Source organism: Pristis pectinata, chromosome 31 (assembly GCF_009764475.1).
Source record: "Pristis pectinata isolate sPriPec2 chromosome 31, sPriPec2.1.pri, whole genome shotgun sequence".
NCBI lineage: Eukaryota > Metazoa > Chordata > Chondrichthyes > Rhinopristiformes > Pristidae > Pristis > Pristis pectinata.
The window spans coordinates 20,495,696-20,517,965 of NC_067435.1; the positions used below are offsets into that span (position 1 = coordinate 20,495,696).

Genomic DNA, 22,270 nt, shown 5'->3' on the forward strand with positions numbered 1-22,270 from the left:
TTAAGCAAGAATGGCCGGGGAATTGGAATTTGAGCGAGAGGACCGAGCAGGAGAAACAAACACGCAAATGAAAGAGGGGAGACAGAAAGGCAGAAGTGGCAGGCACTGGAGCCAGGGCTGAGACACAAACACGGCCACAGTGGGATGACAGAGTTGTAACGATAAGCCTGAAAGCATTGTCTCAGCACGGGGAGGATTCACAATAAGCTCAATAAATTAACCACTCCAATAGATGCAAGTGGACATGATACGGTGGCAATTACAGAGACGTGGTGTAGGATGCTCAGGCATGGGCACTGATCGTACTGAGTAGTCAGGAACAACAGGGAAAGAGGCAGAGTAGTGCTGTTAATAAGAGAAAACCAATCCAAAACTGCAGGAACCCTGATGTGGAATCCATGTCGGGGGAGTCACGGGACAGAGAACATTAGTGGGGCTGTCCCTAAGTGCACAAAGTGTTGGTGTGATTAGAGGGAAGAGAATTAGAAGCACTGTGCCTGTAATTTCAGTGACTCAATCCACATGTAGATTGGGCAAACCAAATTAGCAACAATAGCTTAGAGGGGGAGCTCCTGGAGTGCAGTTGTGATGGCTGTTTGGACCAATACGTTGATGAACCAACAGGTGAACAGGCCATCCCAGACTGGGCACTGTGTAATGGGTCCCTTGGGGAAGAGTTGGTGAGGCCACACCTGGAGTACAGCGTAGAGTTTAGGAAAGACGTAGTTAACCTGGGAAGAGTGCAGAGAGGATTTACAAAGATGATGCCAGGACTCGAGGCCTGGGTTATAAGTGTCGTTCCGATTTTAAGTTCCCACTTCTGTCTGCTGCAAAGTAACATAGCGCCACCAGGTTGATTCAGTTAAAATGCGCTTATTAGCAGTATACTGCCAGGGAGGGGTCTCTTTAGCACTCTTTGAGAGTCGCTTCCCGAAGTCTCCGCAGTCCAAAGGAGCAGACAGTAATTTATACAGATATTGTCACACACACTTATTGAATTTGGCTGCAAAAGTTTCAGTCAGGCCTCGGAGATCCAAGGCAGACAATCGCATCCACTGTCCAATATAATTGATTTACAATCAAGAAATTCAAAGACAGGTCTCACCCTCATTGTTTAAAACAAGCTTCCTCCAGTCTGTTTATTACACCCACCACCCTTATCGTCTAGTGTATGGCCTGCCACCAAGGTCCCGGACACACCTAGCCCTGAGTCAGTAGTTTGCCTGCAAGTTATTTTTCCATCAGTTATATGTACAATCACAGTTTCTTAACCCTCATTGGGCAGGCTAGGAATTTATTCCTTGGAGCATAGGAGACTGAGGGATGACCTAATGGAGGTTTCGAAAATCACAAGGAGCCTAGATAGGGTTAATACAGTCTTTTATTGGTATATTATTGTCACTTGTACCGAGGTACAGTGAAAAACTTGCCTTGCATACCGTTTGTACAAATTCATTACACAGTGCATTGAGGTACAAAAAATTTAATTTTTAAAGAGTAGAACGATGTTAATAAAAGTAATGAGTAGATCTGCAGAGAGCAGCTTGCATTAAGTCGCCGCGCTCCGGCACCATCTAGCAATGAGAAAGGGAAACTAGAGGGCATAGGTTTAAGGTGAGAGGGTAAAGAGACCTGAGGGGCATGAATGAGTTGGGCCGTGCTGTATTACTCCATGAGAGATTTCTTCTTTGAGATGCAGAGCGAGAGATTTGAACATGACTGGGCTGCTGAATCCAAATAAAGGAAACCATGAAGACATGAATTGTTTATTTAACACTGGAACTGGAATCCAAGTCAAGTTGGTAAATTAGATCAAAACTGGCTTAGTGACAGGAGACAGAGTATGGTGGAGGGTTGTTATTGTGACCAGTGGTGCACTGCAGGGATCACTGCTGGGATCGTTGCTGTATACGTTCACTTAGATGTGAATGTAAGAGGTATGATTAGTGAGGCTGCAGAAGATAGTGAAAAGTCCAGAATGCTGCAGTGATTTATAAAAATTTCCTAGTTGAATAATTAAGGTGTATGAAGCCAAGAATTTTATTTTTCTAAGAAACAGCCTTCTAAATGTTATTTTGCCACCTCAAAGTATTTTATATTTCCTCTCCTATTCCTGCACCCATATCAAAATTAAACCATTTATAAATGCTCAACTTTCATTCATGTGCAACTAAAATTAACTTCTCCGGAATCAAGTGTTGATAATTCCTGTGAAAACGATGCATCACTTGTTCCCTCAACTATTCAGAATTTGGACATTAAGGCCGTTGTTATTGTGAAACTTTGTTCACTGTACCGCACCTGGTACCAGACATGGCACCGATTGTGGTTAGAAAGGAGAAAAGAGAGAAGGAACAAACCAAACTATTTCCCATGTGGACAGCCTTTTATACTTGTATTCATCCACATTATTCGTTAGTGGATTAGTACTTTATCCATTTATCATTTACTTGCAGACAAGGACAGTTTCAGCATTGGGAGAGAGAGCGCTTTGTGCAAGTTTTCTGCACTACTTCTGATTCAGAACTTGAGTGGCTTAAATAGAACAACTTCTCAGCCACAGATTCCAATCTGCTCCGATATTCTAAGCCTTGGTAGTTGGACACAGGAACCTCATGAAAGCCATACAAGGCTCCCCCACCCAAGCTGCTGCTATAGCACCAGTAGAATCCACTATCTCCGCCGTGGAAAACCGCTCTGTTGCAAAGTTCCTCCCACGACTTGCCTGACCCCAGGATGGCATCGTAGGCTATCATGGGAGCATCGTGCCCACTGGCTCCACCCCAGCCGTCAAAGCTGACAGAAGCATAAAATTCATCACGTTCAGCCACACCATAACGCTCGGGGAAAATTGGCTTCGACACTCCGTCCTGAATGCCTCTCGCCTGAAGGTACTTATTCCAGTGGTCTTTAAAATAGGACCTGAAATTAAAAAAAAGCAGAGTTATTTACTTTACACACGTGTCCTTCAATTTGGAATTACGATGGATGTTGTGTGTTCTTCTGTGTTCAGCCAAATGCAGTGACAATAATCTGAGAAACAGACCTCCCAACAGTCAACAGGAGACAGAAGAACAGATACACAGGCAGGTATCCAAGAGATGCAATAGGAGAAGAGTTATTCTGCAGTGGGGTTTCAATTTCCCAAAGATTAACTGGGTCTGCCTCAGTGCAAACAGCTCAGGGGGGGCAGAGTTTTCTGAGGTGTACCCAGGAGAGATTTCTCACACAGACCGATGAGGTCTTATCTTATTAAGTGACCTTATCTTGGGGAATGTAGCTGGTCAAGTGGAGTGAGAATCAGTGGGGGAGCATTTTGGAGAAGGTGACTATAACTCTGTATATTTTAGAGTGATTGTGGAAAAGGATAGAGGAGGACCAGTAATAAAATCTTAAACTGGCGGGTGGGGTGGGGTGTGAAGGCCAATTTCATTAAAATAAGACAGGACCTGCCAAAGGAAGACTGGGAACATCTACGTTCAGGCAAGACTACATCTGCACACTGGGAAATATTCAAAAGAGAAACAGTGAGAGTTCAGGGCCAACATGCTCCTCTGAGGGTAAAAGCTGGGGGGGGGGGGGGGGGGGGCGGGGGGTGCGGTGGTAACAAGTATAGGGGATCCTGGAAATTAAGGGTTGAATATAGAGGGAAAAAAAGCATATGGCAAGTAAAAGGAAGCAATGACAGAACAGGTCCATCAAGAGTATAAAAAGTGTCGGAAGGAGGACTTCGGAGCAGCTAAGTGTTTTCTCTGTTTATCACTTTTATTAGGGTTTTTAAGTGTAAGGGTTAGTTTTTGTTAGGGTTTTTAGTGTAAGGGTTAGATTTTTATAAGTTTTTTTCTAACTAGTCGAGTGGGGGCTGGACTGCGCAGACGCGGTGCGGGCAGCTTAAAAAGCAAATAGCCTATAGAGTGGGCAGCGTCGGAGCAGGCAGCAGAGTGTTCTGGGCTTTGGCTCAAGGGGTTTCGGCGTGAAGGGGCAAGGAGGGTAAGTAGCTGGTAAGTAGGTAAAGGCAAGGTTTACCTGTTGTTCATTATAGATTTGTAGGTGGGACTAACTAGGGAAAAAAGAAAGGTAGTCAGATGGAGGACGTGGTGGTGTGCTGCAGCTGTTTGATGTGGGAACTCGTGGACCTTGCTGTGGTCCACGATGGCCACATCTGCAGTAAGTGCTTGAGGATGGATGAACTTCGGCTCAGAGTTGATGAGCTGGAGTCGCAGCTACAAACACTGTGCAGCATAAGGGAGGGAGAGATTTATGTAGACACGGTCCATCAGGTGACAGTCACCCCCCCTTAGAGCAGGTACATCTGAGGTTCAGGAGGCAGATAGAATGGTGACTGCCAGGGGAGGGAAGAAGAAGAAGAAGTCAGGCAGGCAGACAGAGCAGAGAACCCCGGAGGCTGTTCCCCTCAGTAACAAGTTTTCTGCCTTGGAAGCTGTTGAGGGGGATGACCTGCAGGGACCTAGCTCAAGTTACCAGGTCTCTGGCACTGGGACTGGTACTGCTGCTCAGAAAGGAAGGGTGGGAAAGAGACATGCGGTAGTGATAGGGGACTCGATAGTCAGGGAAACAGATAGGAGGTTCTGTGGCAGTGAGCATGAATCGCGGATGGTATGTTGCCTCCCAGGTGCCAGGGTCAGGGATGTCACTGATCGGGTCCACAGGATTCTTGAGCGGGAGGGAGAGCAGCCAGAAGTTGTGGTCCATGTTGGCACCAACGACATAGGTAGGAAGGGGGATGAGGTCCTGAAGAGTGAGTTCAGGGAGCTAGGCAGAAAATTGAGGAACAGGACCTCAATGGTAGCAATCTCGGGATTGCTGCCAGTGCCACACGATAGTGAAGGCAGGAATAGGATAATGCGTGGCTGAGAAGTTGGTGCAGGAGGGAGGGTTTTAGATTTCTGGATCATTGGGATCTCTTCTCGGGAAGGTGGGACCTGTACAGAGAGGACGGGTTACACCCGAACCAGAAGGGGGGCCAATATCCTTGCAGCGAGATTTGCTACGGTGGTTCGGGAGGGTTTAAACTAGTTTGTGAGGGGGAAGGGAACCAGAGGAGTAGGTCAGAGGAAGAAGGAGATGGGGAAAAGTCAGATCAAACAGGTAGAGAGGCTTTGGGGAAGGAGAAGCAGAATACAGGCTATAAAAGTAGTAAGGTAGATGGACTGAAGTGTGTTTACTTAAATGCAAGAAGTGTCAGGAATAAGGGGGATGAACTAAGGGCTTGGATAAGTATGGGGGACTATGATATCCTGGCTATTACTGAGACGTGGCAGACGTCAGGAGAGGAGTGGATATTGAATATTCCTGGTTTTCGTTGTTTTAAGGGGGATAGGGAAGGAGGGAGAAGAGGAGGAGGGGTGGCAATACTGGTCCAGGACACTGTTACGGCTGTGGAAAGGATGGATGTTGTGGAAGGATCATCTCTAGAGTCTGTATGGGTGGAATTAAGGAACAAGAAAGGAGCAGTTACTCTACTAGGAGTATTCTATAGGCCCCCCGGTAGCAGTAGAGACATAGAGGAGCAGATTGGCAGGCAGTGTTTGGAGATAAGCAAAAATAACAGGGTTGTTATAATTTCCCAAATATAGACTGGAACCTGCTTAGTGCCAAAGGTTTAGATGGGACGGAATTTGTTAAATGTGTCCAGGGGGGATTCCTGATGCAGTATGTTGACAGGCCAACTAGAGGGAATGCCATGTTAGATCTAGTTTTAGGAAATGAACTGGGACAGGTGAAGGATCTATTGGTGGGTGAGCATTTGGGGGACAGTGACCATTGCTTCATAACCTTTAAAGTTGTCATGGACAGGGACAGCTGCAGAGAGGACAAGAGGATTTTTAATTGGGGAAGGGCGAACTATGAGGCTATAAGGAGAGAACTTAGGAGTGTAAATTGGGATGTCCTTTTTGAAGGAAAATGTACCATGGAGATATGGTCAATGTTCAGGGATCTCATGCAGGATGTTAGGGATAAATATGTCCCGGTGAGGCAGAGAAGGAATGGCAGGGTGAAGAAACCGTGGGTGACGAGAGAGGTGGAACGACTTGTTAGGGAGAAGAAGGTAGCATACATGAGGTATAAGCAGCAAGGTTCAGGCAGAGCCCGTGAGGAATATAGGGTAGCGAGGAAGGAACTTAAGAAAGGACTGAGGAGAGCTAGAAGGGGACATGAAAAGGCGTTGGGATTTTCCTTAACCCTACTAGCCAAGGCCTTTTTCAAGTACGTGAAGGGTAGGAGGATGGCTTAGGGTAAAGGTAGGTCCGATTAAGGACAAAGGTGGGAGAATGTGCCTGGAGGCGGCGGAAGTGGGAGAAGTTCTCAATGAGTACTTCTCCGGTATTCACCAGGGAGAGGGGTCTTGATGACGCGGAAGGGAGTGCTGGTATGGGTAATGTTCTCGAGGTTGTTGATATCAAGAGAGAGGATGTGTTGAAGTTGTTAAATAATATTAAGACAGATAAATCTCTGGGGCCTGACGGGATTTTCCCCAGGCTGCTTCGAGAGGCGAGGGAGGAGATTGTTGAACCGCTGGTAAGGATCTTTGAGTCCTCGTTGTCCACGGGGGTGGTGCCGGAGGATTGGAGGGTTGCGAATGTTGTCCCCTTGTTCAAAAAAGGTAATAGGGATAGGCCAGGGAATTATAGACCAGTGAGTCTCACGTCTGTGGTGGGTAAGCTGTTAGAAAGGATTCTAAGGGATAGGATTTATGAACACCTAGAGAATCATGGACTGATTAGGGACAGCCAGCATGCCTTTGTGAAGGGAACATCTTGCCTCACAAACCTGATAGAGTTCTTTGAGGAGGTGACCAGGAAGATTGATGAGGGCAGTGCGGTGGATGTGGTTTACATGGATTTTAGTAAGGCATTTGATAAGGTTCCTTATGGTAGGCTTCTTCAGAAGGTCAGAGGCCAAGGGCTCCAAGGAAGCTTGGCTGTGTGGATTAGGAATTGGCTTGCATGTAGAAAGCAGAGGGTTGTGGTGGAGGGAGTGCCCTCGGATTGGAGGGCAGTGACAAGTGGTGTCCCGCAGGGATCGGCTCTGGGATCTCTACTTTTTGTGATATTTATAGATGACTTAGATGAGGGGGTGGAGGGCTGGGTTAGTATGCGGACGACACGAAGATCGGCGGTGTTGTGGATAGTGTGGAGGGCTATTGGAGCTTACAGAGGGATATTGATAGGATGCAGAGCTGGGCTGACAAGTGGCAGATGGAGTTCAATCAGGAGAAGTGTGAGGTGGTACACTTTAGAAGGACAAACTCCAGGGCAGAGTACTGGGTAAATGGCAAGGTACTTGGCAGTGTGGAGGAGCAGAGGGATCTGGGGGGTTCATATTCACAGTTCATTGAAAGTTGCCTCACAGGTGGAAAGAGCAGTTAAGAAGGCCAATGGGATTTGGCTTTCATAAGTCGCGGGATTGAGTTTAAGAGCCGCGAGGTGATGATGCAGCTTTACAAGACTCTAGTTAGGCCACACTTAGAGTACTGTGTTCAGTTCTGGTCGCCTCATTATAGGAAGGATGTGGAGGCGTTGGAGAGGGTGCAGAGGAGATTTACCAGGATGCTGCCTGGATTGGAGAGTATTGAATATGAGGAGAGGCTTAAGGTGCTAGGGCTTTATTCACTGGAAAGGAGAAGGATGAGAGGAGACATGATAGAGGTATATAAAATATTGAGAGGAATAAATAGACAGTCAGCGCCTCCTTTCCAGGGCACCAATGCTCAAGATGAGAGGGCATGGCTTTAAGGTTACAGGTGGGAGATTCAGGGGAGATGTCAGGGGGAGGTTTTTCACCCAGAGTGGTTGGTGCATGGAATGCACTGCCTGGGGTGGTGGTGGAGGCAGATACATTGGACAGGTTCAAGAGCTTGTTGGATAGGCATATGGAGGAGTGTGGGATGGGGGGATATGCAGGAGGAAGGGGTTAGGTAATGTGAGGGTGATTTGATGGACAGCACAACATGGTGGGCCGAAGGGCCTGTTTTGTGCTGTATGGTTCTATGGTAAAGAGGGGTCACAAGAAATCACTGGCAGATGGGATTAAGGTAAATCCATAGACATTCTATCAATACATTAAGGACAAAAGAATAACCAGGGAAAGAGTAGGGTCCATGAGACACGACAGGGGCAATGTGTGTGTGGAGCCAGAAGATTTTGAGCATCAGTATTCACAAAGGAAATGGACATTGAAGTTGGAGAATTCAGTGACGGGGTAGGTGAAAGTTTGGTACAGGTCTCCACAAATAAAGAGGAGGTACTCGATGCCTTGGCAGGTTTAAAGGTGGCTGCTCTGGGAGGCAAAGAAAGAGCCTTCCAGTCTCAGCAGCATCCTTGTGAATCTCCTCTGCACCCCCTCCAGCCTGATGATATCCTTCCTGTAGCTAGGCGACCAGAGCTGTGCACAGTGCTCCAAGTGTAGTCTCAGAACATCTTGGACAGTTGTAACATGACAGCCCCACCCTTGCACTCCAGGCTCTTACCGATGAAGGCACTCGTGCCAAATGCCTCCTTCATCACCCCGTCTACCTGTGATGCTATTTTCAGGGAACCATGTGCTCCTAGGTATCCATGGTCTACAACACTCCCCAGGGCCCTGCCATTTACGGTTTAAGTCCTCTCCTGGTTTAACTTCCCAAAATGCAACACTTGTTCCGGTTAAGTTCCACCTGCCATTCCTTGGCCCAGATTCCTCGTTGATCTCGATCATGTGCAATCTCAGACAACCTTCTTTACCATCAAGTTTGATGACATCCACCAAATTGTTAATATAGGTGACAAGCAAGAGACCCAGCACTGATCCCTGCAGCACACCACTGGCCACAGGCCCCCAATCTGAGAAACAACCCTCCACTACCACCAAGCCAATTTGGTATCCAATTGGCTAGTACAGCCTGGAACCCTTGTGATCTAACTTTTCAGGCCAGCTTACCATGCAGAACCTTGTCAAAGGCCTTGAAGTAGTCCATGTAGACAACATGCACTGCCTTGCCCTTGGCAATCCTCTTGATCACTTCCTCAAAAAACGAAATCAAATTTGTATGACATGATTTCCCCATGTACAAAGCCACACTGACTGTCCTTAACCAGTCCTAGGCAGACAGATCCTGGTTCTCAGAATCCCCTCCAGTAACTTCCCACCACTGACATTAAGCTCACCAGCCTGCAGTTCCTTGGCTTGTACTTGCAGCCCTTCTTAAATCAGCCACCCTCCATTCTTCTGATATTGAACCAGTGGCCAAAGATCATTCAAATATCTCTAGCAGGACCCCAGCAATTTCTTCCTAAGCTTCCCACTGTGACCTCAGATACATTTGGTCAGGCCCCAGAGATCTATCCACCTTTATGAACTTTTAGACTCCTCTTCTGTTATGTGGGGAGGGAAATAAGAGTTGAGCTCTCAGGTCACTGACGTTTCATCAGTTCTGAGGAAAGGTTGTTGAGCCAAATCCAGCTGCTGGAGCAGGACAATACTGTCCCCCACCCCCAGATCCATAACAGAGTCAATGAAAATCAAAAACTGCAGATGCTGGAAATCTGAAACAAAAACAGAAAATGCTGGAAACACTCAGCAGATTAGGCAGCACCTGTGGAGAGAGAAAAACAGTTCATGTTTCAGGTCTGGGACCCTTTGTTGGAACCCTTGACCATGACATTGTCAGCCAACTGCCTTTCATTAGTGCCACAGGAAAGAACCTGACGAACAATTGGCCTTCATATAGAGAGAGACACGTGTTGAAGGTCAGCTTCATCTGCCAGGCAATTCCATTGACTCCAGAGATCTGTGCTGCTTTTTAGTAGTGTTCACAATCAGATGGATTTTGTTAGTGATTACAAATAATTTAACCATTCAGACTGTAATCATGTAGAAAGTGAGAGTTAAGGATTTCACACCCACCATGCAGCCAGGTTTTCTTCAGAATAGTGCTGAGACTTCTTCACGTAGCTCTCGGCTTCCTCCAACACCTTCATCAGGCCTTCACCCCAGCTCACAACAGGTTTCCCATTTACAGCATAAGCGGTGAACAATGCAGCAGCCACTGCCCCCAGGTAACCCGTGGGGTGGTGGTGGGTCATTCGGCCACTTTCCACAGCCACTGCAATCAGTTGCTTCAGTTGGTGAGGATGGGGATACCGCAGCCCCACGCACATGGCCCGCATGGCAGCTCCGCAGCCGCCGCCTTTGGGGTTGAACGGGATCTTCCATCCGCCGGGAAGGTCTGGTTTCAGCAGCCGGACAGAGTTCACACACGTGAGCCCTGCATGAGGAAACAATGGCCGCACTGAACAAATGACCGGCTTCACCAACCCCAGACGACCCCCCTCCTCTCCCCTCGGCCCTCCCCTGCCCCCCTCCCCACCACCTTCCCCTCCCCCATCCCCTGCCCCCCTCTCCCCCTCCTCTCCTCTGCTTCCCCTCCCCCTCTCCTCTCCCCCCCCTTCCCCCTCCTCCCCCTCCCGTCCGTACCCGGCCCCCACCCCCCGTCCCGTCCCCCCCCGTCCCGTCCCCTCCGTCCCGTCCCCTCCCCTCCCCTCCCCCCCGTCCCCTCCCCTCCCCTCCCCTCCGTCCCCTCCCCCGTCCCCTCCCCTCCCCCCTCCCGTCCCCTCCCGTCCCCTCCCCTCCCCTCCGTCCCCTCCCCTCCCCTCCCCTCCCCTCCGTCCGTACCCGGCCCCCGCCCCGACATGTCCTCCATGCTCTCCTTGTAGCCCCGGGCCAGCCGCGAGTACAGCGTCTCCGGCGGTTCCTCGGGCCCCGGGGCGGCCGCCAGGGCCTCGGCCGTCGCCAGGTGCATCACCGTGTCGTCGCTGACCATCCAGCCCGACACGTCGAGCCGCCGCAGGCCGCCCGCCGTCCGCAGCTCGTCGTGGATCTGCGGGCCGCTGAAGCAGAACTCCCAGGCGCCGCCTTTGTAGCCGAGCGCATCGGCGGCTCCACTCAGCACCATGGCCGCCACATAGCGCTGCATGAGCGGCGCCAGCGGGCCCCCGCACCGCCCCGGCTCAGGGCAGGTCGCCATCGCGGTGAGGGCAGAGGGCGCGCCGGCCGCCATCGCGGTGAGGGCAGAGACTTGGTGAAACAAAAGCGGACGTGTTGGAAACAGCCGGTAGGTCGGGCAGCGGCTGTGGAGGGAGAAACAGCCTTAATGATCAGCGATGCTGGAGGGACTCAGCAGGCGGAAGCGTCCCGGGTCAGGGCTGGAGATGAGAAAAGGGGAAGCAGAGCAGTGATGAGGGGAGGGAGGAGGAGGGAGGAGGACGGGGATGGGACGGGACGGATGGGACGGAGGGGGGATGGGAGGGGGAGAGAGGGGGGGAGGGGGAGAGAGGGGGGGGGAGGGGGAGAGAGGGGGGGGGGAGGGGGGGGAGAGGGGGGGGGGGAGGGGGAGAGAGGGGGGGGGGAGGGGGAGAGAGGGGGGGGGAGGGGGAGAGAGGGGGGGGGGAGGGGGAGAGAGGGGGGGGGAGGGGGAGAGAGGGGGGGGGAGGGGGAGAGAGGGGGGGAGGGAGGGGGGGAGGGGGAGAGAGGGGGGGAGGGGGAGAGAGGGGGGGAGGGGGAGGGGGGAGGGAGAGGGGAGGGAGAGGGGAGGGAGAGGGGAGGGAGGGGGGAGGGAGGGGGGAGGGAGGGGGGAGGGAGGGGGGAGGGAGAGGGGAGGGGGGGGGGGAGGAGGGGGGAGGGAGGGGGGGAGGAGGGGGGAGGGAGGGGGGAGGGAGAGGGGAGGGAGGGGGGGAGGAGGGTGGAGGGAGAGGGGGAGGGGAGGGAGGGGGGAGGGAGGGGGGGAGGAGGGTGGAGGGAGAGGGGGAGGAGGGGGGAGGGAGAGGGGGAGGAGGGGGGAGGGAGAGGGGGAGGAGGGGGGGAGGGAGGGGGGAGGGGGGGGAGGGAGAGGGGGGGAGGGGGGGAGGGGGGAGGGAGGGGGGGGGAGGGAGAGGGGAGAGGGGGGGAGGGAGAGGGGGGAGGGAGAGGGGGGAGGGGGGGAGGGAGGGGGGGGAGAGGGGGGAGGGAGGGAGAGGGGGGGAGGGAGGGAGAGGGGGGGAGGAGGGAGGGAGAGGGGGGGAGGGAGAGGGGGGAGGGGGGGAGGGAGAGGGGGGAGGGAGAGGGGGGGAGGGGGGGAGGGGGGGAGGGAGAGGGGGGGAGGGAGGGAGGGAAGGAGGGAGAGGGAGGGGGAGGGAGAGGGAGGGAGGGGGGAGAGAGGGGGGAGAGGGGGGGAGGGAGAGGGGGAGAGAAGGGGGGAGAGGGGGGAGAGAGAGGGGGAGAGGGGGGGAGGGAGGGAGGGGGGGAGGGAGAGGGGGGGAGGGAGGGAGGGGGGGAGGGAGAGGGAGGGAGGAGGGAGGGGGGAGGGGGAGGGAGAGGGAGGGAGGGGGAGGGAGGGAGGAGGGAGGGGGAGGGAGGGGGAGGGAGGGAGGAGGGAGGGGGAGGGAGGGGGGAGGGAGGGGGAGGGGGGAGGGGGAGAGAGAAGGGAGGGGGTAGGGAGAGGGGTTGAGGGGGAGTGAGAGGGGAGGGAGGGGGAGGGAGAGGGGAGGGAGGGGAGTGAGAGGGGAGGGAGGGGAGGGAGAGGGGGGGAGGGGGAGGGACGGACGGGGAGGGAGGGAGGGAGAGGGAGGAGGGACGGACGGGGAGGGAAAGAGGGAGGGACGGAGGTGGGAGGGGGAGGGGGAGGTGGGAGGGGGAGGGAGGGAAGTGGGGGGAGGGGGAGGGAGCGAAGTGGGGGGAGGGGGAGGGAGCGAAGTGGGGGAGGAGGGAGGTGGAGGGGAGGGGGAGGGGAGGGAGAGGGGTGGAGGGGGCAGGGAGAGGAAGGAGGGAGGGAGAGGAAGGAGCGGAGGGGAGGGGGAGAGGAAGGAGGGGAGGGGAGGAAGGAGGGGAGGCGGGCTGGGCACAGGGTGCTGAGAGGTGTTTGTTCTTCATCAAGGGACAAACTTTCCGTGGATTTAACATCTGAACATTTTTATTAACCAACACAACAGACTGGCTTACTTTCCCGCTCTGTTACAGCCACCTCCTGTTCCCCCATGTGGGAGCTCCCACTGGGAACTGTAGTTCTTTATTAGAACCACATAATAACACATCTTTAATGAAAAACAAACACAATACCTTATAAACCTGCCAAGGACCCTTGTCCACTCAGCAGCTTTCAATCATAAGACTATTGAACGGTTCCCTTATATGATGAGATGGACTCTGACCTCACGATCTACCTTGTTGTGACCTTGCACGTTATTGCACTGCACTTTCTCTGTAGCTGTGACACTTTCTACTGTTATTGTTTTTACCTGTACTACCTCAATGCACTCTGTACTAGCTCAATGTAACTGCACTGTGTAATGAATTGACCTGTACGATCGGTTTGTAAGACAAGTTTTTCACTGTAACTCGGTACAAGTGACAATAATAAACCAATACCAATAATGGTCCTTTTTGGTCTGGTACGTGTTTTGGCAGGTGTGTTGCTTTTGTTTGCTGCATTACTATTGGTCTTTTCCTGGGAACTCTGGTCCACATGTTCATTTTCTCCGATATGCTGGCCCCTTTGGTGCACTGAAAGGGGATGGGTCACAGCCATAGGTTGGAGCTTGTGGTCGTAGAGCCATGCGGTTCCTCCTCAGAGGTGTCCCTCGCTCTGTCTGGATCTGGTATGAATATGGATTTACTTCCTCTTGCACAACTCCTTGCCTGGACCACGTGCCAGAATCATGATCTCGGATTCGCACGATTCCCAGGCTTCAGGACTGGTCGGCTCTTCGCTGTCTTGTGATTCTGTTTCTGTTTTTCTTTCCCTTCCTCTTTAGCCTGTTTGACCTCGTGTCCTCCTTCAGGTATCAACAGGCTTTCATGTATTGGAAGGTTAGTGCGTATGCGTCGACCCATCAGCACTTGGGCTGGTGAAAGGCCGTTCTGCAGTGGCGCACTTCTGTAAATCATTAGACTTATGTGGAAATCCTCTTATCCATCTTGCGCTTTCTTCATGAGGCCCTTCCCCACCTTAACTGAACTCTCTGCTAGGGCATTAGATTTTGAGTGATGTGGGCTTGAGGTTATATGTTGAAACCCCCAAAGGATTCAAATTCACAACTCGAAAATTTATGGGCCATTTTCTGATACTACTTCGCATGGAACTTCATGCCTCGGAAACACAGCTTTAAGGAATGTGATAACTGCTTTGCTGGACGTTGATTGCAGTGTCGCAACCTCTGGGTAATTGGAAAGTAGTCTGTTACAACAATATGGCTCTTCCCATTACAGTCAAACAAATCCACTCCAACTTTGAAGTACGGCCTGTCTGGGACAGGGTGTGGTGTAAGTGGTTCTGCTTGCTGCTTTGGTCTGTAGGTAAGGCATATTTCACATGAAACATTGGTCCGGCTGATGTCTTGGTTCATTCTTGGCCAGTACATCACTTCACGTGCTCTATGTTTACATTTTTCCTCCCCAAGATCTTCTGGAGCATCTCCCTGCATAGTGACACTGGAATGACAAACCTGTTCCCTTTGAAGACCATATCTTTCACTCCTGACAGTTCAGCTCTGCATGCCCAATAATTCCGAATACACATCGGACAGTCATCCTTTGCTGCTGGCCATCCTTTCCGTATTGTATCCTTGAGTACTTTGATTCTTTCATCTGCCTCTGCTGCTTTCCTAATGTGCTCTGTTCTATCCGGAGATACTGGAAGGGAGGTGACAATCATGTCAACATCGGCCTGTATATCTGCATTAACCTGTTGGTCACTCTTTTCTGTCTTGTCGACTGCTCGAGACAGAGCATCAGCAGCAAACATATATTTTCCCGGTGTGTAGATCATCTTCACATCATATTTCTGCAGCCTTGTCAACATGCGCTGTATCCTCATGGGACAGTCGTTCAGACATAATTGAGACCAATGGTTTATGGTCTGTCTCCACTTCAATAGCTTGCCCATGCATATGTTCTGATGCTTTCACATGCATATGTAGTGGCGAGAAGCTCTTTCTCTATCTGTGCATAGTTGGCTTCCGCACTTGTTAAAGCCCTTTATGCATAGGCCACAGGCTGCCATGTGCCATCACGCTGCTGCAGTAGTACTGATCCAAGGCCGTGCCGGGACGCATCAGCTGATACCCTGATACTCCTTTCCGGATCATAAAACTTCAGCACGGACTCTTCAGTTAGGACCCTTCTCAACGTCTGGAAACACTCTTCTTGCTCATGAGACCAAATCCATTCATTTTGTTGCTCAAGGAGCTCTAAGTGGTGCTGACACTGTTGACAGTCGAGGGAGGAACTGAGCCAGGTAAGTCACCATCCCTAAGAAACGTCTCACCTCCTCTGTTTTGGGGCCGCTCCATGTTTTCAATGGCTGACGTCTTTCTTGGATCAGGCTTCACGCCCTCTTCAGATATGACATCTCCTATGAAGATCAGTGTCTTCACACCAAACTCACATTTCTTTTTATTTCATTTCAAATTGACATTCCTTGTCACGTCAAGCACTTGTCTCAGTCGAGTATCATGTTCCTGCTTGGTGGACCCCCAGACGATGATGTCATCCGTCATGGTCTCGACACCAGGTATGCCCTCGAAAATCATGTGGATGGTTTCACGGTCGACTTCTGGTGCGGACAGGATCCCAAATGGCAGCCAGAGACAGCGACATCTTCCCTGTGGTGTGTGAAAAGTACACAGTCTTGAACTTGCCTCATCAAGCTTCATCTGCCAAAAACCAGACGATGCGTCGAGCTTGCCAAACAATTTGGCACCTGAAAACCGGGACATGATCTCCTCCCGTGTTGGCAATTTAAAATGCTCTCTCTTGCTGGCTTGGGTCTAGACATATCCACAACGCTTCATTTTCCTTTTACACAACGAGCAGTGAACTCACCCAATCTGTAGGTTCCTCAGTTTCTGTATGACATTCATCTGTTCCATGTGTGCTAGTTCTTGTTTAAGTTTATCTCTGAGTTGAAATGGAACTTTCCTGCGTGCACGGACAACAGGAGCCACTGCATCATCTATGTGAATTTTGTGTACACCAGGTAAGCATCTGAGCCCCTCCAGGACATCTGCATACTCTTCCATGAGTGTTGTGTGGTCATCTTTGGTATGTGAAGCTACTATGAAAACTCTTTTCACTAGGTTGAGCTTTTCACATGCACTCAGACCTAATATTGGCTGTACTCTCTTTTCTACGATCAATCAGTAGCTGTGATTTTAAATGCTGCCCCTTGTGCTTAAAGGTCACCATACAGCCCCCTTTTACTGGAACTTTCTCTGCAGTGCAGCCTGTCACTTTTAACTTCACAGGGTAAATCTGACTCTTTACTGTGAGAATCTTATAATCATCCATGGATAACAGGTTCACCTGAGCTCCGGTGTCAAGCTTGAATGGAATTACTGTCTCATTCACAGTTACTGGAACAACCCATTCTGTTTTACCAGCAGCCACAGTCTGTAGAGAATCCACAAAGAATTGTTCCATTTCCTCATCAACTGTGTGCACCTTTCTCTTGTTAGCCCCAGCTTTGCAGCACCTTGCGAAGTGATTCTTCTTCCCACAGATATTGCAGGACTTCCCATAAGCAGGACACATCTTTGGAATGTGTCTACCTCCACATCTGCTGCATTTGCCGTTTGAGCCTTCCTTTTTGCTGTTTGAGCCTTCCTTTTTGCTGTTGCTTTCTGAAATGCCTTGTGTGCTACTTCTCTGTTTTCACAGCATGCACTGTTGTGTCTGCCCTGTGCAGCTCCTCAGCTTGCGCTCGTGTGGTTTCTGCTGACCTACACATATTCACCATCTTTTCCAGGGTCAAATGTTTTTCACCTAAGTCTTTCTCTGAGTCCATTATCTGGAATTCCACAAACTATTCTGTCTTTAACTAGTGAGTTTCTCAAATCTCCAAATTCACAAGACTTATTCAGTGTGTGAAGCTCAGCTAAGTATTCGTCCAAGCTAACACCTTGTTTCTGGTCACAGGAAAAAAAATTCTCTCCCTCAAATGTGATGTTTTTACTGGGATAAAATACTCCTCAAATTTTTTCATCAAAGTGCCCAACTCAAAAGCTGTCTCATCAATTTGAAAGCTGTTATAGATGTCCAAAGCGTCTTCGCCAATCACATGCAGAAAAATAGAAGCTTTCAATTTTTCATTGTTCTTTCCTGCTCCACTAGCATCTAAATATACGTTAAATCGCTGTTTGAAGCGTTTTCAATTATCAGTTAGATTGCCAGTAAACTGCAAAGGCGTGGGAGGACTATAAGCTATCTGTAACGGGAACTCCTGGCCTCTCACCTGAATCTCTCTCGGCAAATCCGGTGAGTGCTGAACCTCAGGAACAATGTGCTCCCTCGCCACGCCGGCCGGCTTTTTCTCCGTCTTATTACAGCTTTTATTTCGTACTCACTGAGTCTCTTTCTCAACTGCACACAGTGTTCATCCACTCTCCCTGTTCAGACCTCACACCAACTTCTGACACCCTGTTATGTTTGGTTTTTCTTAAAGAGACAAACCTCGCCTAGGTTTAACCATAGAACCATACAGCACAATACAGGCCCTTCGGCCCACCATGTTGTGCTGACCAAACCACACCTAAGACATCTAACCCCTTCCTCCCACATATCCCTCTATTTTAAATTCCTCCATGTCTAACAATCTCTTGAATTTGACCAACGTACCTGCCTCCACCACTACCCCAGGCAGTGCATTCCATGCACCAACCACTCTCTGGGTGAAAAACCTCCCTCAGACATCTCCCTTGAACTTCCCACCCATTACTTTAAAGCCGTGCCCTCCTGTATTGAGCATTGGTGCCCTGGGAAAGAGGCGCCAGCAGTCCACTCTATCTATTCCTCATAATATGAGGAGAGACTAAAGGAGCTAGGGCTGTTCTCATTGGAGAGAAGGAGGATGAGGGGAGACATGATAGAGGTGTACAAGATATTGAGAGGAATAGATAGAGTGGACAGGCAGATATGAACCCCCAGATCCCTCTGCTCCTCCACACGACCCAGAATCCTGCCATTAGCCTTGTACTTCGTCTTGGAGTTTGTCCTTCCAAAGTGTACCACCTCACACTTCTCCGGATTGAACTCCATCTGCCACTTGTCAGCCCAGCTCTGCATCCTATCAATATCCCTCTGCAATCTCTGACAGTCCTCCACACTATCCACAACACCACCGACCTTTGTGTCGTCTGCAAACTTGCTAACCCACCCTTCTAAACCCTCATCCAAGTTATTAATAAATATTACAAAAAGTAGAGGTTTCAGAACACATCCTTGTGGGACACCGCTAGTCACAGCCCTCCAATCTGAATGCACTCCCTCCACCACAACCCTCTGCTTTCTACAGGCAAGCCAATTCTGAATCCACACGGCCAAGCCTCCCTGGATCCATTGCCCTCTGACCTTCTGGAGAAGCCGACGATGTGGAACCTTGTCAAACGCCTTACTAAAATCCATGTAGACCACATCCACTGCACTACCCTCATCAATCTTCCTGGTCACCTCCTCAAAGAACCCTATCAGGCTTGTGAGACATGATCTTTTCTTCTCAAATCCAACATCTCAACATTTTTATTAACCAACACAACAGATGGGCTTGCTTTCCCTCTCACGTGGGGGAGCAGCCACTTCCTGTTCGCTCACGTGACCCCTTGCATTGGCTACTGGGTACTGTAGTTCTTTATTATAACTACATAATAACTCAATAGGTAGATGCAGGTAAGAGATAGTGATGGGCAGGTGCGGAGGAGGAGGGGAGAGCAGATCCACCTGGGGATAGATCAAAGGTTGAAGTGACTGTGAACAGGGAGATGCAGGTCGCGGTTACGGACAGAGCACAGGTGTTCTGCGAAATGGTCACCTAGTCTGTGTTTGGTCTCACAGACGTAGAGGAGGCCACACTTGGAGCATCGAATGCAGTAGATGATATTGAGGGAGGTGTAGGTGAATCTCTGACTCACCTTAAAGGACTGCTTGTGTCACTGGATGGAGGTGGTGCATGGGCAGGTTTTGCACCTATGGCAGGGGGAGTGGAAAGTGCCCAGGGTGGGAGCGGGATGGGTGGATCTGCTCTCCCCTCCTCCCCGTACCTGCCTATCACTATCTCTTACCTGCATCTACCTATCACCACCCTGTGCCCACCCCACCTCCCCTCTTCAGTCCACCTATCACTGCTCTGCTTTTCCCTCCGATATATTGGGCTTCCCCTTTTCCTATCTTCAGTCCTGAAGAAGGGTCCTGACCCGAAACGTTGACCGCCTGCTTTTCTCCACGGATGCTGCCTGGCCTGCTGAGTTCCTCCAGCATCATTATGTTTTTCATCTAGATTCCAGCATCTGCAGTCCTTTGTTTCTTTAATGCTCAGGGACCACGGTCAGATGCAAAGAAGAGAGAGACACATTATTATTGTCACATGTAGCGAGATACAGTGAAAAACCTGTCTTGCATACCGATCGTAGAGGTCGATTCATTACACAGTGCGGTTACATTGGGTTAGTACAGAGTGTGTTGATGTAGTACAAGTGAAACAATAACAGTACAGAGTAAAGTGTCACAGCTACAGTGCAGATGGCAGTGGGGGGGGGGGGGGGGGGGTGATGGGGACAGGTGGGACCTGACAGCTGGGCTGTGGGACATGCGCAGCAGCTCAGCCTGTACACAAAGAGGAGAAGGTTGGCGGGTGAAAATGGTTCCCATACAGACAGGAAGAAAGAGCACGTTGTGGCGACTCACCGTCTAGTCGGGCGAACCGGCTCGGCAGTCGGGTTGCGCGGCGTCGGAGCGACGAGGCCCAAGATGGCGGCGGGCCTCGTCTTTCCGAGCGACGGGGAGAACCCACGCGCGGGAAAGTCCTGATGACGTAGGACTTACGTCATTGCCGGTTTTTTTGGGCGGGAGTTTTTCTCCCTTAAAGGGCCCGCACAAGGAGGGAGAATAAACCAGTTCTGTTTGGCAATCCTCCGAGTAGAGTCTTGTTTTATTCCGCGGTAGCAACCACTACATTGGTGACCCCGACGGTCCAAACGGCTTTTGGACCCGCGAAATGGACGACAGCGCAGCAGCCAATGCAGTGGCCCTCAAGCTGCACACCACCACGGCCTACCATCCTCAATCAAATGGGTTGGTGGAACGTTTTCACCGCCATCTAAAATCGGCCTTGATGGCCCGCCTGAAGGGTCCTAACTGGGTTGACGAGCTGCCTTGGGTCCTGCTCGGCATACGCACTGCCCCCAAAGAAGACCTCCGCACTTCGTCAGCTGAGCTTGTATACGGGGCGCCACTAGTTGTCCCCGGGGATTTCGTACCTGCCCTTCAGGACCAAGGGGAACAACCCCCAGCAGTTCTACAAAGACTGCGCGAGAAGCTCAGCGCCTTGGCCCCGATTCCCACCTCATGGCACGGTCAAGCCCCATCCTGCCAGCCCAAGGAACTACGGGACTGTAAGTTTGTTTTCGTTCGCAGGGGCACACCTCGGGCGCCATTGCAACGACCATATGAGGGGCCGTTCCGAGTCATACGGAATAACGGATCCACTTTTATTTTGGACATTGGAGGCAGGGAACAGGTTTTCACGGTGGACGGCCTCAAACCGGCCCATTTGGATCTGCAACAGCCTGTCGAGGTTGCCACGCCACGACGCAGAGGCCGCCCCCCTAAGCGGCAGCTGGCACAGCCCACGGACCTTGGGGACTGTCTCGCCGGTTCTGGGGGGGGGGGTGTTGTGTGGCGACTCACCGTCTAGTCGGGCGAACCGGCTCGGCAGTCGGGTCGCGCGGCGTCGGAGCGACGAGGCCCAAGATGGCGGCGGGCCTCGTCTTTCCGAGCGACGGGGAGAACCCGTGCGCGGGAAAGTCCTGATGACGTAGGACTTACGTCATTGCTGGTTTTTTTTGGGCGGGAGTTTTTCTCCCTTAAAGGGCCCGCACAAGGCGGGAAAATAAACCAGTTCTGTTTGGCAATCCTCCGAGTAGAGTCTTGTTTTATTCCGCGGTAGCAACCGCTACAACGTTATCTAAAGTAAATTGGATATTGAGTCCGGAAGGCTTCAAATTTAGAGATCACAATCCCAAATAATGCAACAAGTAATTCAGGAGAAGGGTCTTTTCTGAGAGAGTGGTTAGAATGTGGATCGTGTGATCAGAGGGCACAGCTGAGGTCGCTCTGTACAGTTAAAGGCTGCGTAACCACAGGAGGGGAAAGAGACCACCTTTGTCATCTACATCAATGGTTTGGATAAGAATGTACAGGGCATGGTTACTAAGTTTGCAGATAACACTAAAATAAGTGGTATATTGGACAGTGAAGAAAGTTATCAAAATTACAGCGGGATCTTGATCAGCTGAGTGAGTGGGCCAAGAAATGGTAAATGGAGTTTAATTCAGATAAGTGGGAGGTGTTTCATTTTGGAAAGACAAATCCAGGTAGGACTTCCACAGTGAACAGCAGGGCCATGTTGCAGAACTGAGGGACCTTAGAGTACAAGTACATGGTTCCCTGAAAGCAGAGTCACTGATAGGGTGGTGAAGAAAGCTTATGACGCACTGGCCTTCATAAGTCAGGCCACTGAGTATAAAAGTTGGGAGGTTATGGTATGGTCATACAGGACGCTGGTGAGGCTGCACTTGGAGTATTGTGTTCAGTTTTGGTCACCCTGCTATAGGAAAGATGTCATTAAACTGGAAAGAGTGCAGAGAAGATTTACAAATATGTTGCAAAGACTTGAGGGACTGAGTTATAGGAAGAGGTTGGATCAGCTAGAAATTTATTCCTTGGTGTGTAGAAGACTGAGGGGTGATCTTACAGAGACAAGGTGTCACCTGCGGAACCAGAGGAGCCAACACACTCGGTCACTCTTACACCACCATCAAGAACCTTTACCGTGCCATCCCACGCCCGCACTTTGGCAAGTGCAATCACCTGGCTGTACTTCTGCTCCCGGGATGTAGGCAGAGACTGAGGACTGCAGCACCAGTATGGTCAAAGGTATGGTCAGAGGAGGCAGAGGACCATTTACAGGACTGCTTTGAATCGCTGGACTGTACCATATTCAGGGATTCTTCTTCAGACCTGAATGAATATGCCGTGGCCATCAGCGACTTCAATCAAGACCTGCGTGGATGAGTGTGTGCCATCGAGAACATACCGATGAAACAGGAGAGTCGCAATCTGCTGAGGGGTGGATCTGTGGCATTCAAGACTGGCAATCCAGAACCCTACAAGAAGTCCAGGTATTGGTATATTATTGTCACTTGTACTGAGGTACAGTGAAAAACTTGTCTTGCATACCAATCGTACA

At 50.9% G+C, this 22,270-nt stretch overlaps 2 protein-coding genes across 2 annotated transcripts; one reads left to right on the forward strand and one right to left on the reverse strand.

Moving 5' to 3' along the window:
* Positions 1-1,363: 1,363 nt before the first annotated feature.
* On the reverse strand, positions 1,364-11,211 carry adprh (ADP-ribosylarginine hydrolase). Its single transcript, XM_052042099.1, has 3 exons — positions 10,675-11,211; positions 9,907-10,267; positions 1,364-2,922 (listed from the first exon to the last, which is right to left on the reverse strand). Exons 1-3 carry the CDS (start codon positions 11,057-11,059, stop codon positions 2,469-2,471), a joined length of 1,200 nt encoding a protein of 399 aa, XP_051898059.1. The 5' UTR covers positions 11,060-11,211; the 3' UTR covers positions 1,364-2,468.
* Positions 11,025-20,957, forward strand: LOC127585003 (uncharacterized). Its single transcript, XM_052042107.1, has 2 exons — positions 11,025-11,113; positions 19,966-20,957. Exon 2 carries the CDS (start codon positions 20,018-20,020, stop codon positions 20,714-20,716), a length of 699 nt encoding a protein of 232 aa, XP_051898067.1. The 5' UTR covers positions 11,025-11,113; positions 19,966-20,017; the 3' UTR covers positions 20,717-20,957.
* The last annotated feature ends 1,313 nt before the right edge of the window (positions 20,958-22,270 follow it).

Bases quoted from the DNA above. Each gene is read 5' to 3' on its own strand.
- adprh (XM_052042099.1), bottom strand. From the start codon at position 11,059: ATGGCGGCCGGCGCGCCCTCTGCCCTCACCGCGATGGCGACCTGCCCT. The intron at 10,268-10,674 runs GTACGGACGGAG...TTCCTCATGCAG, and splicing joins CATGTCGGGGCGGGGGCCGG to GGCTCACGTGTGTGAACTCT. The intron at 2,923-9,906 runs GTGGGTGTGAAA...TTTTAATTTCAG, and splicing joins GAAGAAAACCTGGCTGCATG to GTCCTATTTTAAAGACCACT.
- LOC127585003 (XM_052042107.1), top strand. From the start codon at position 20,018: ATGGACGACAGCGCAGCAGCCAATGCAGTGGCCCTCAAGCTGCACACC.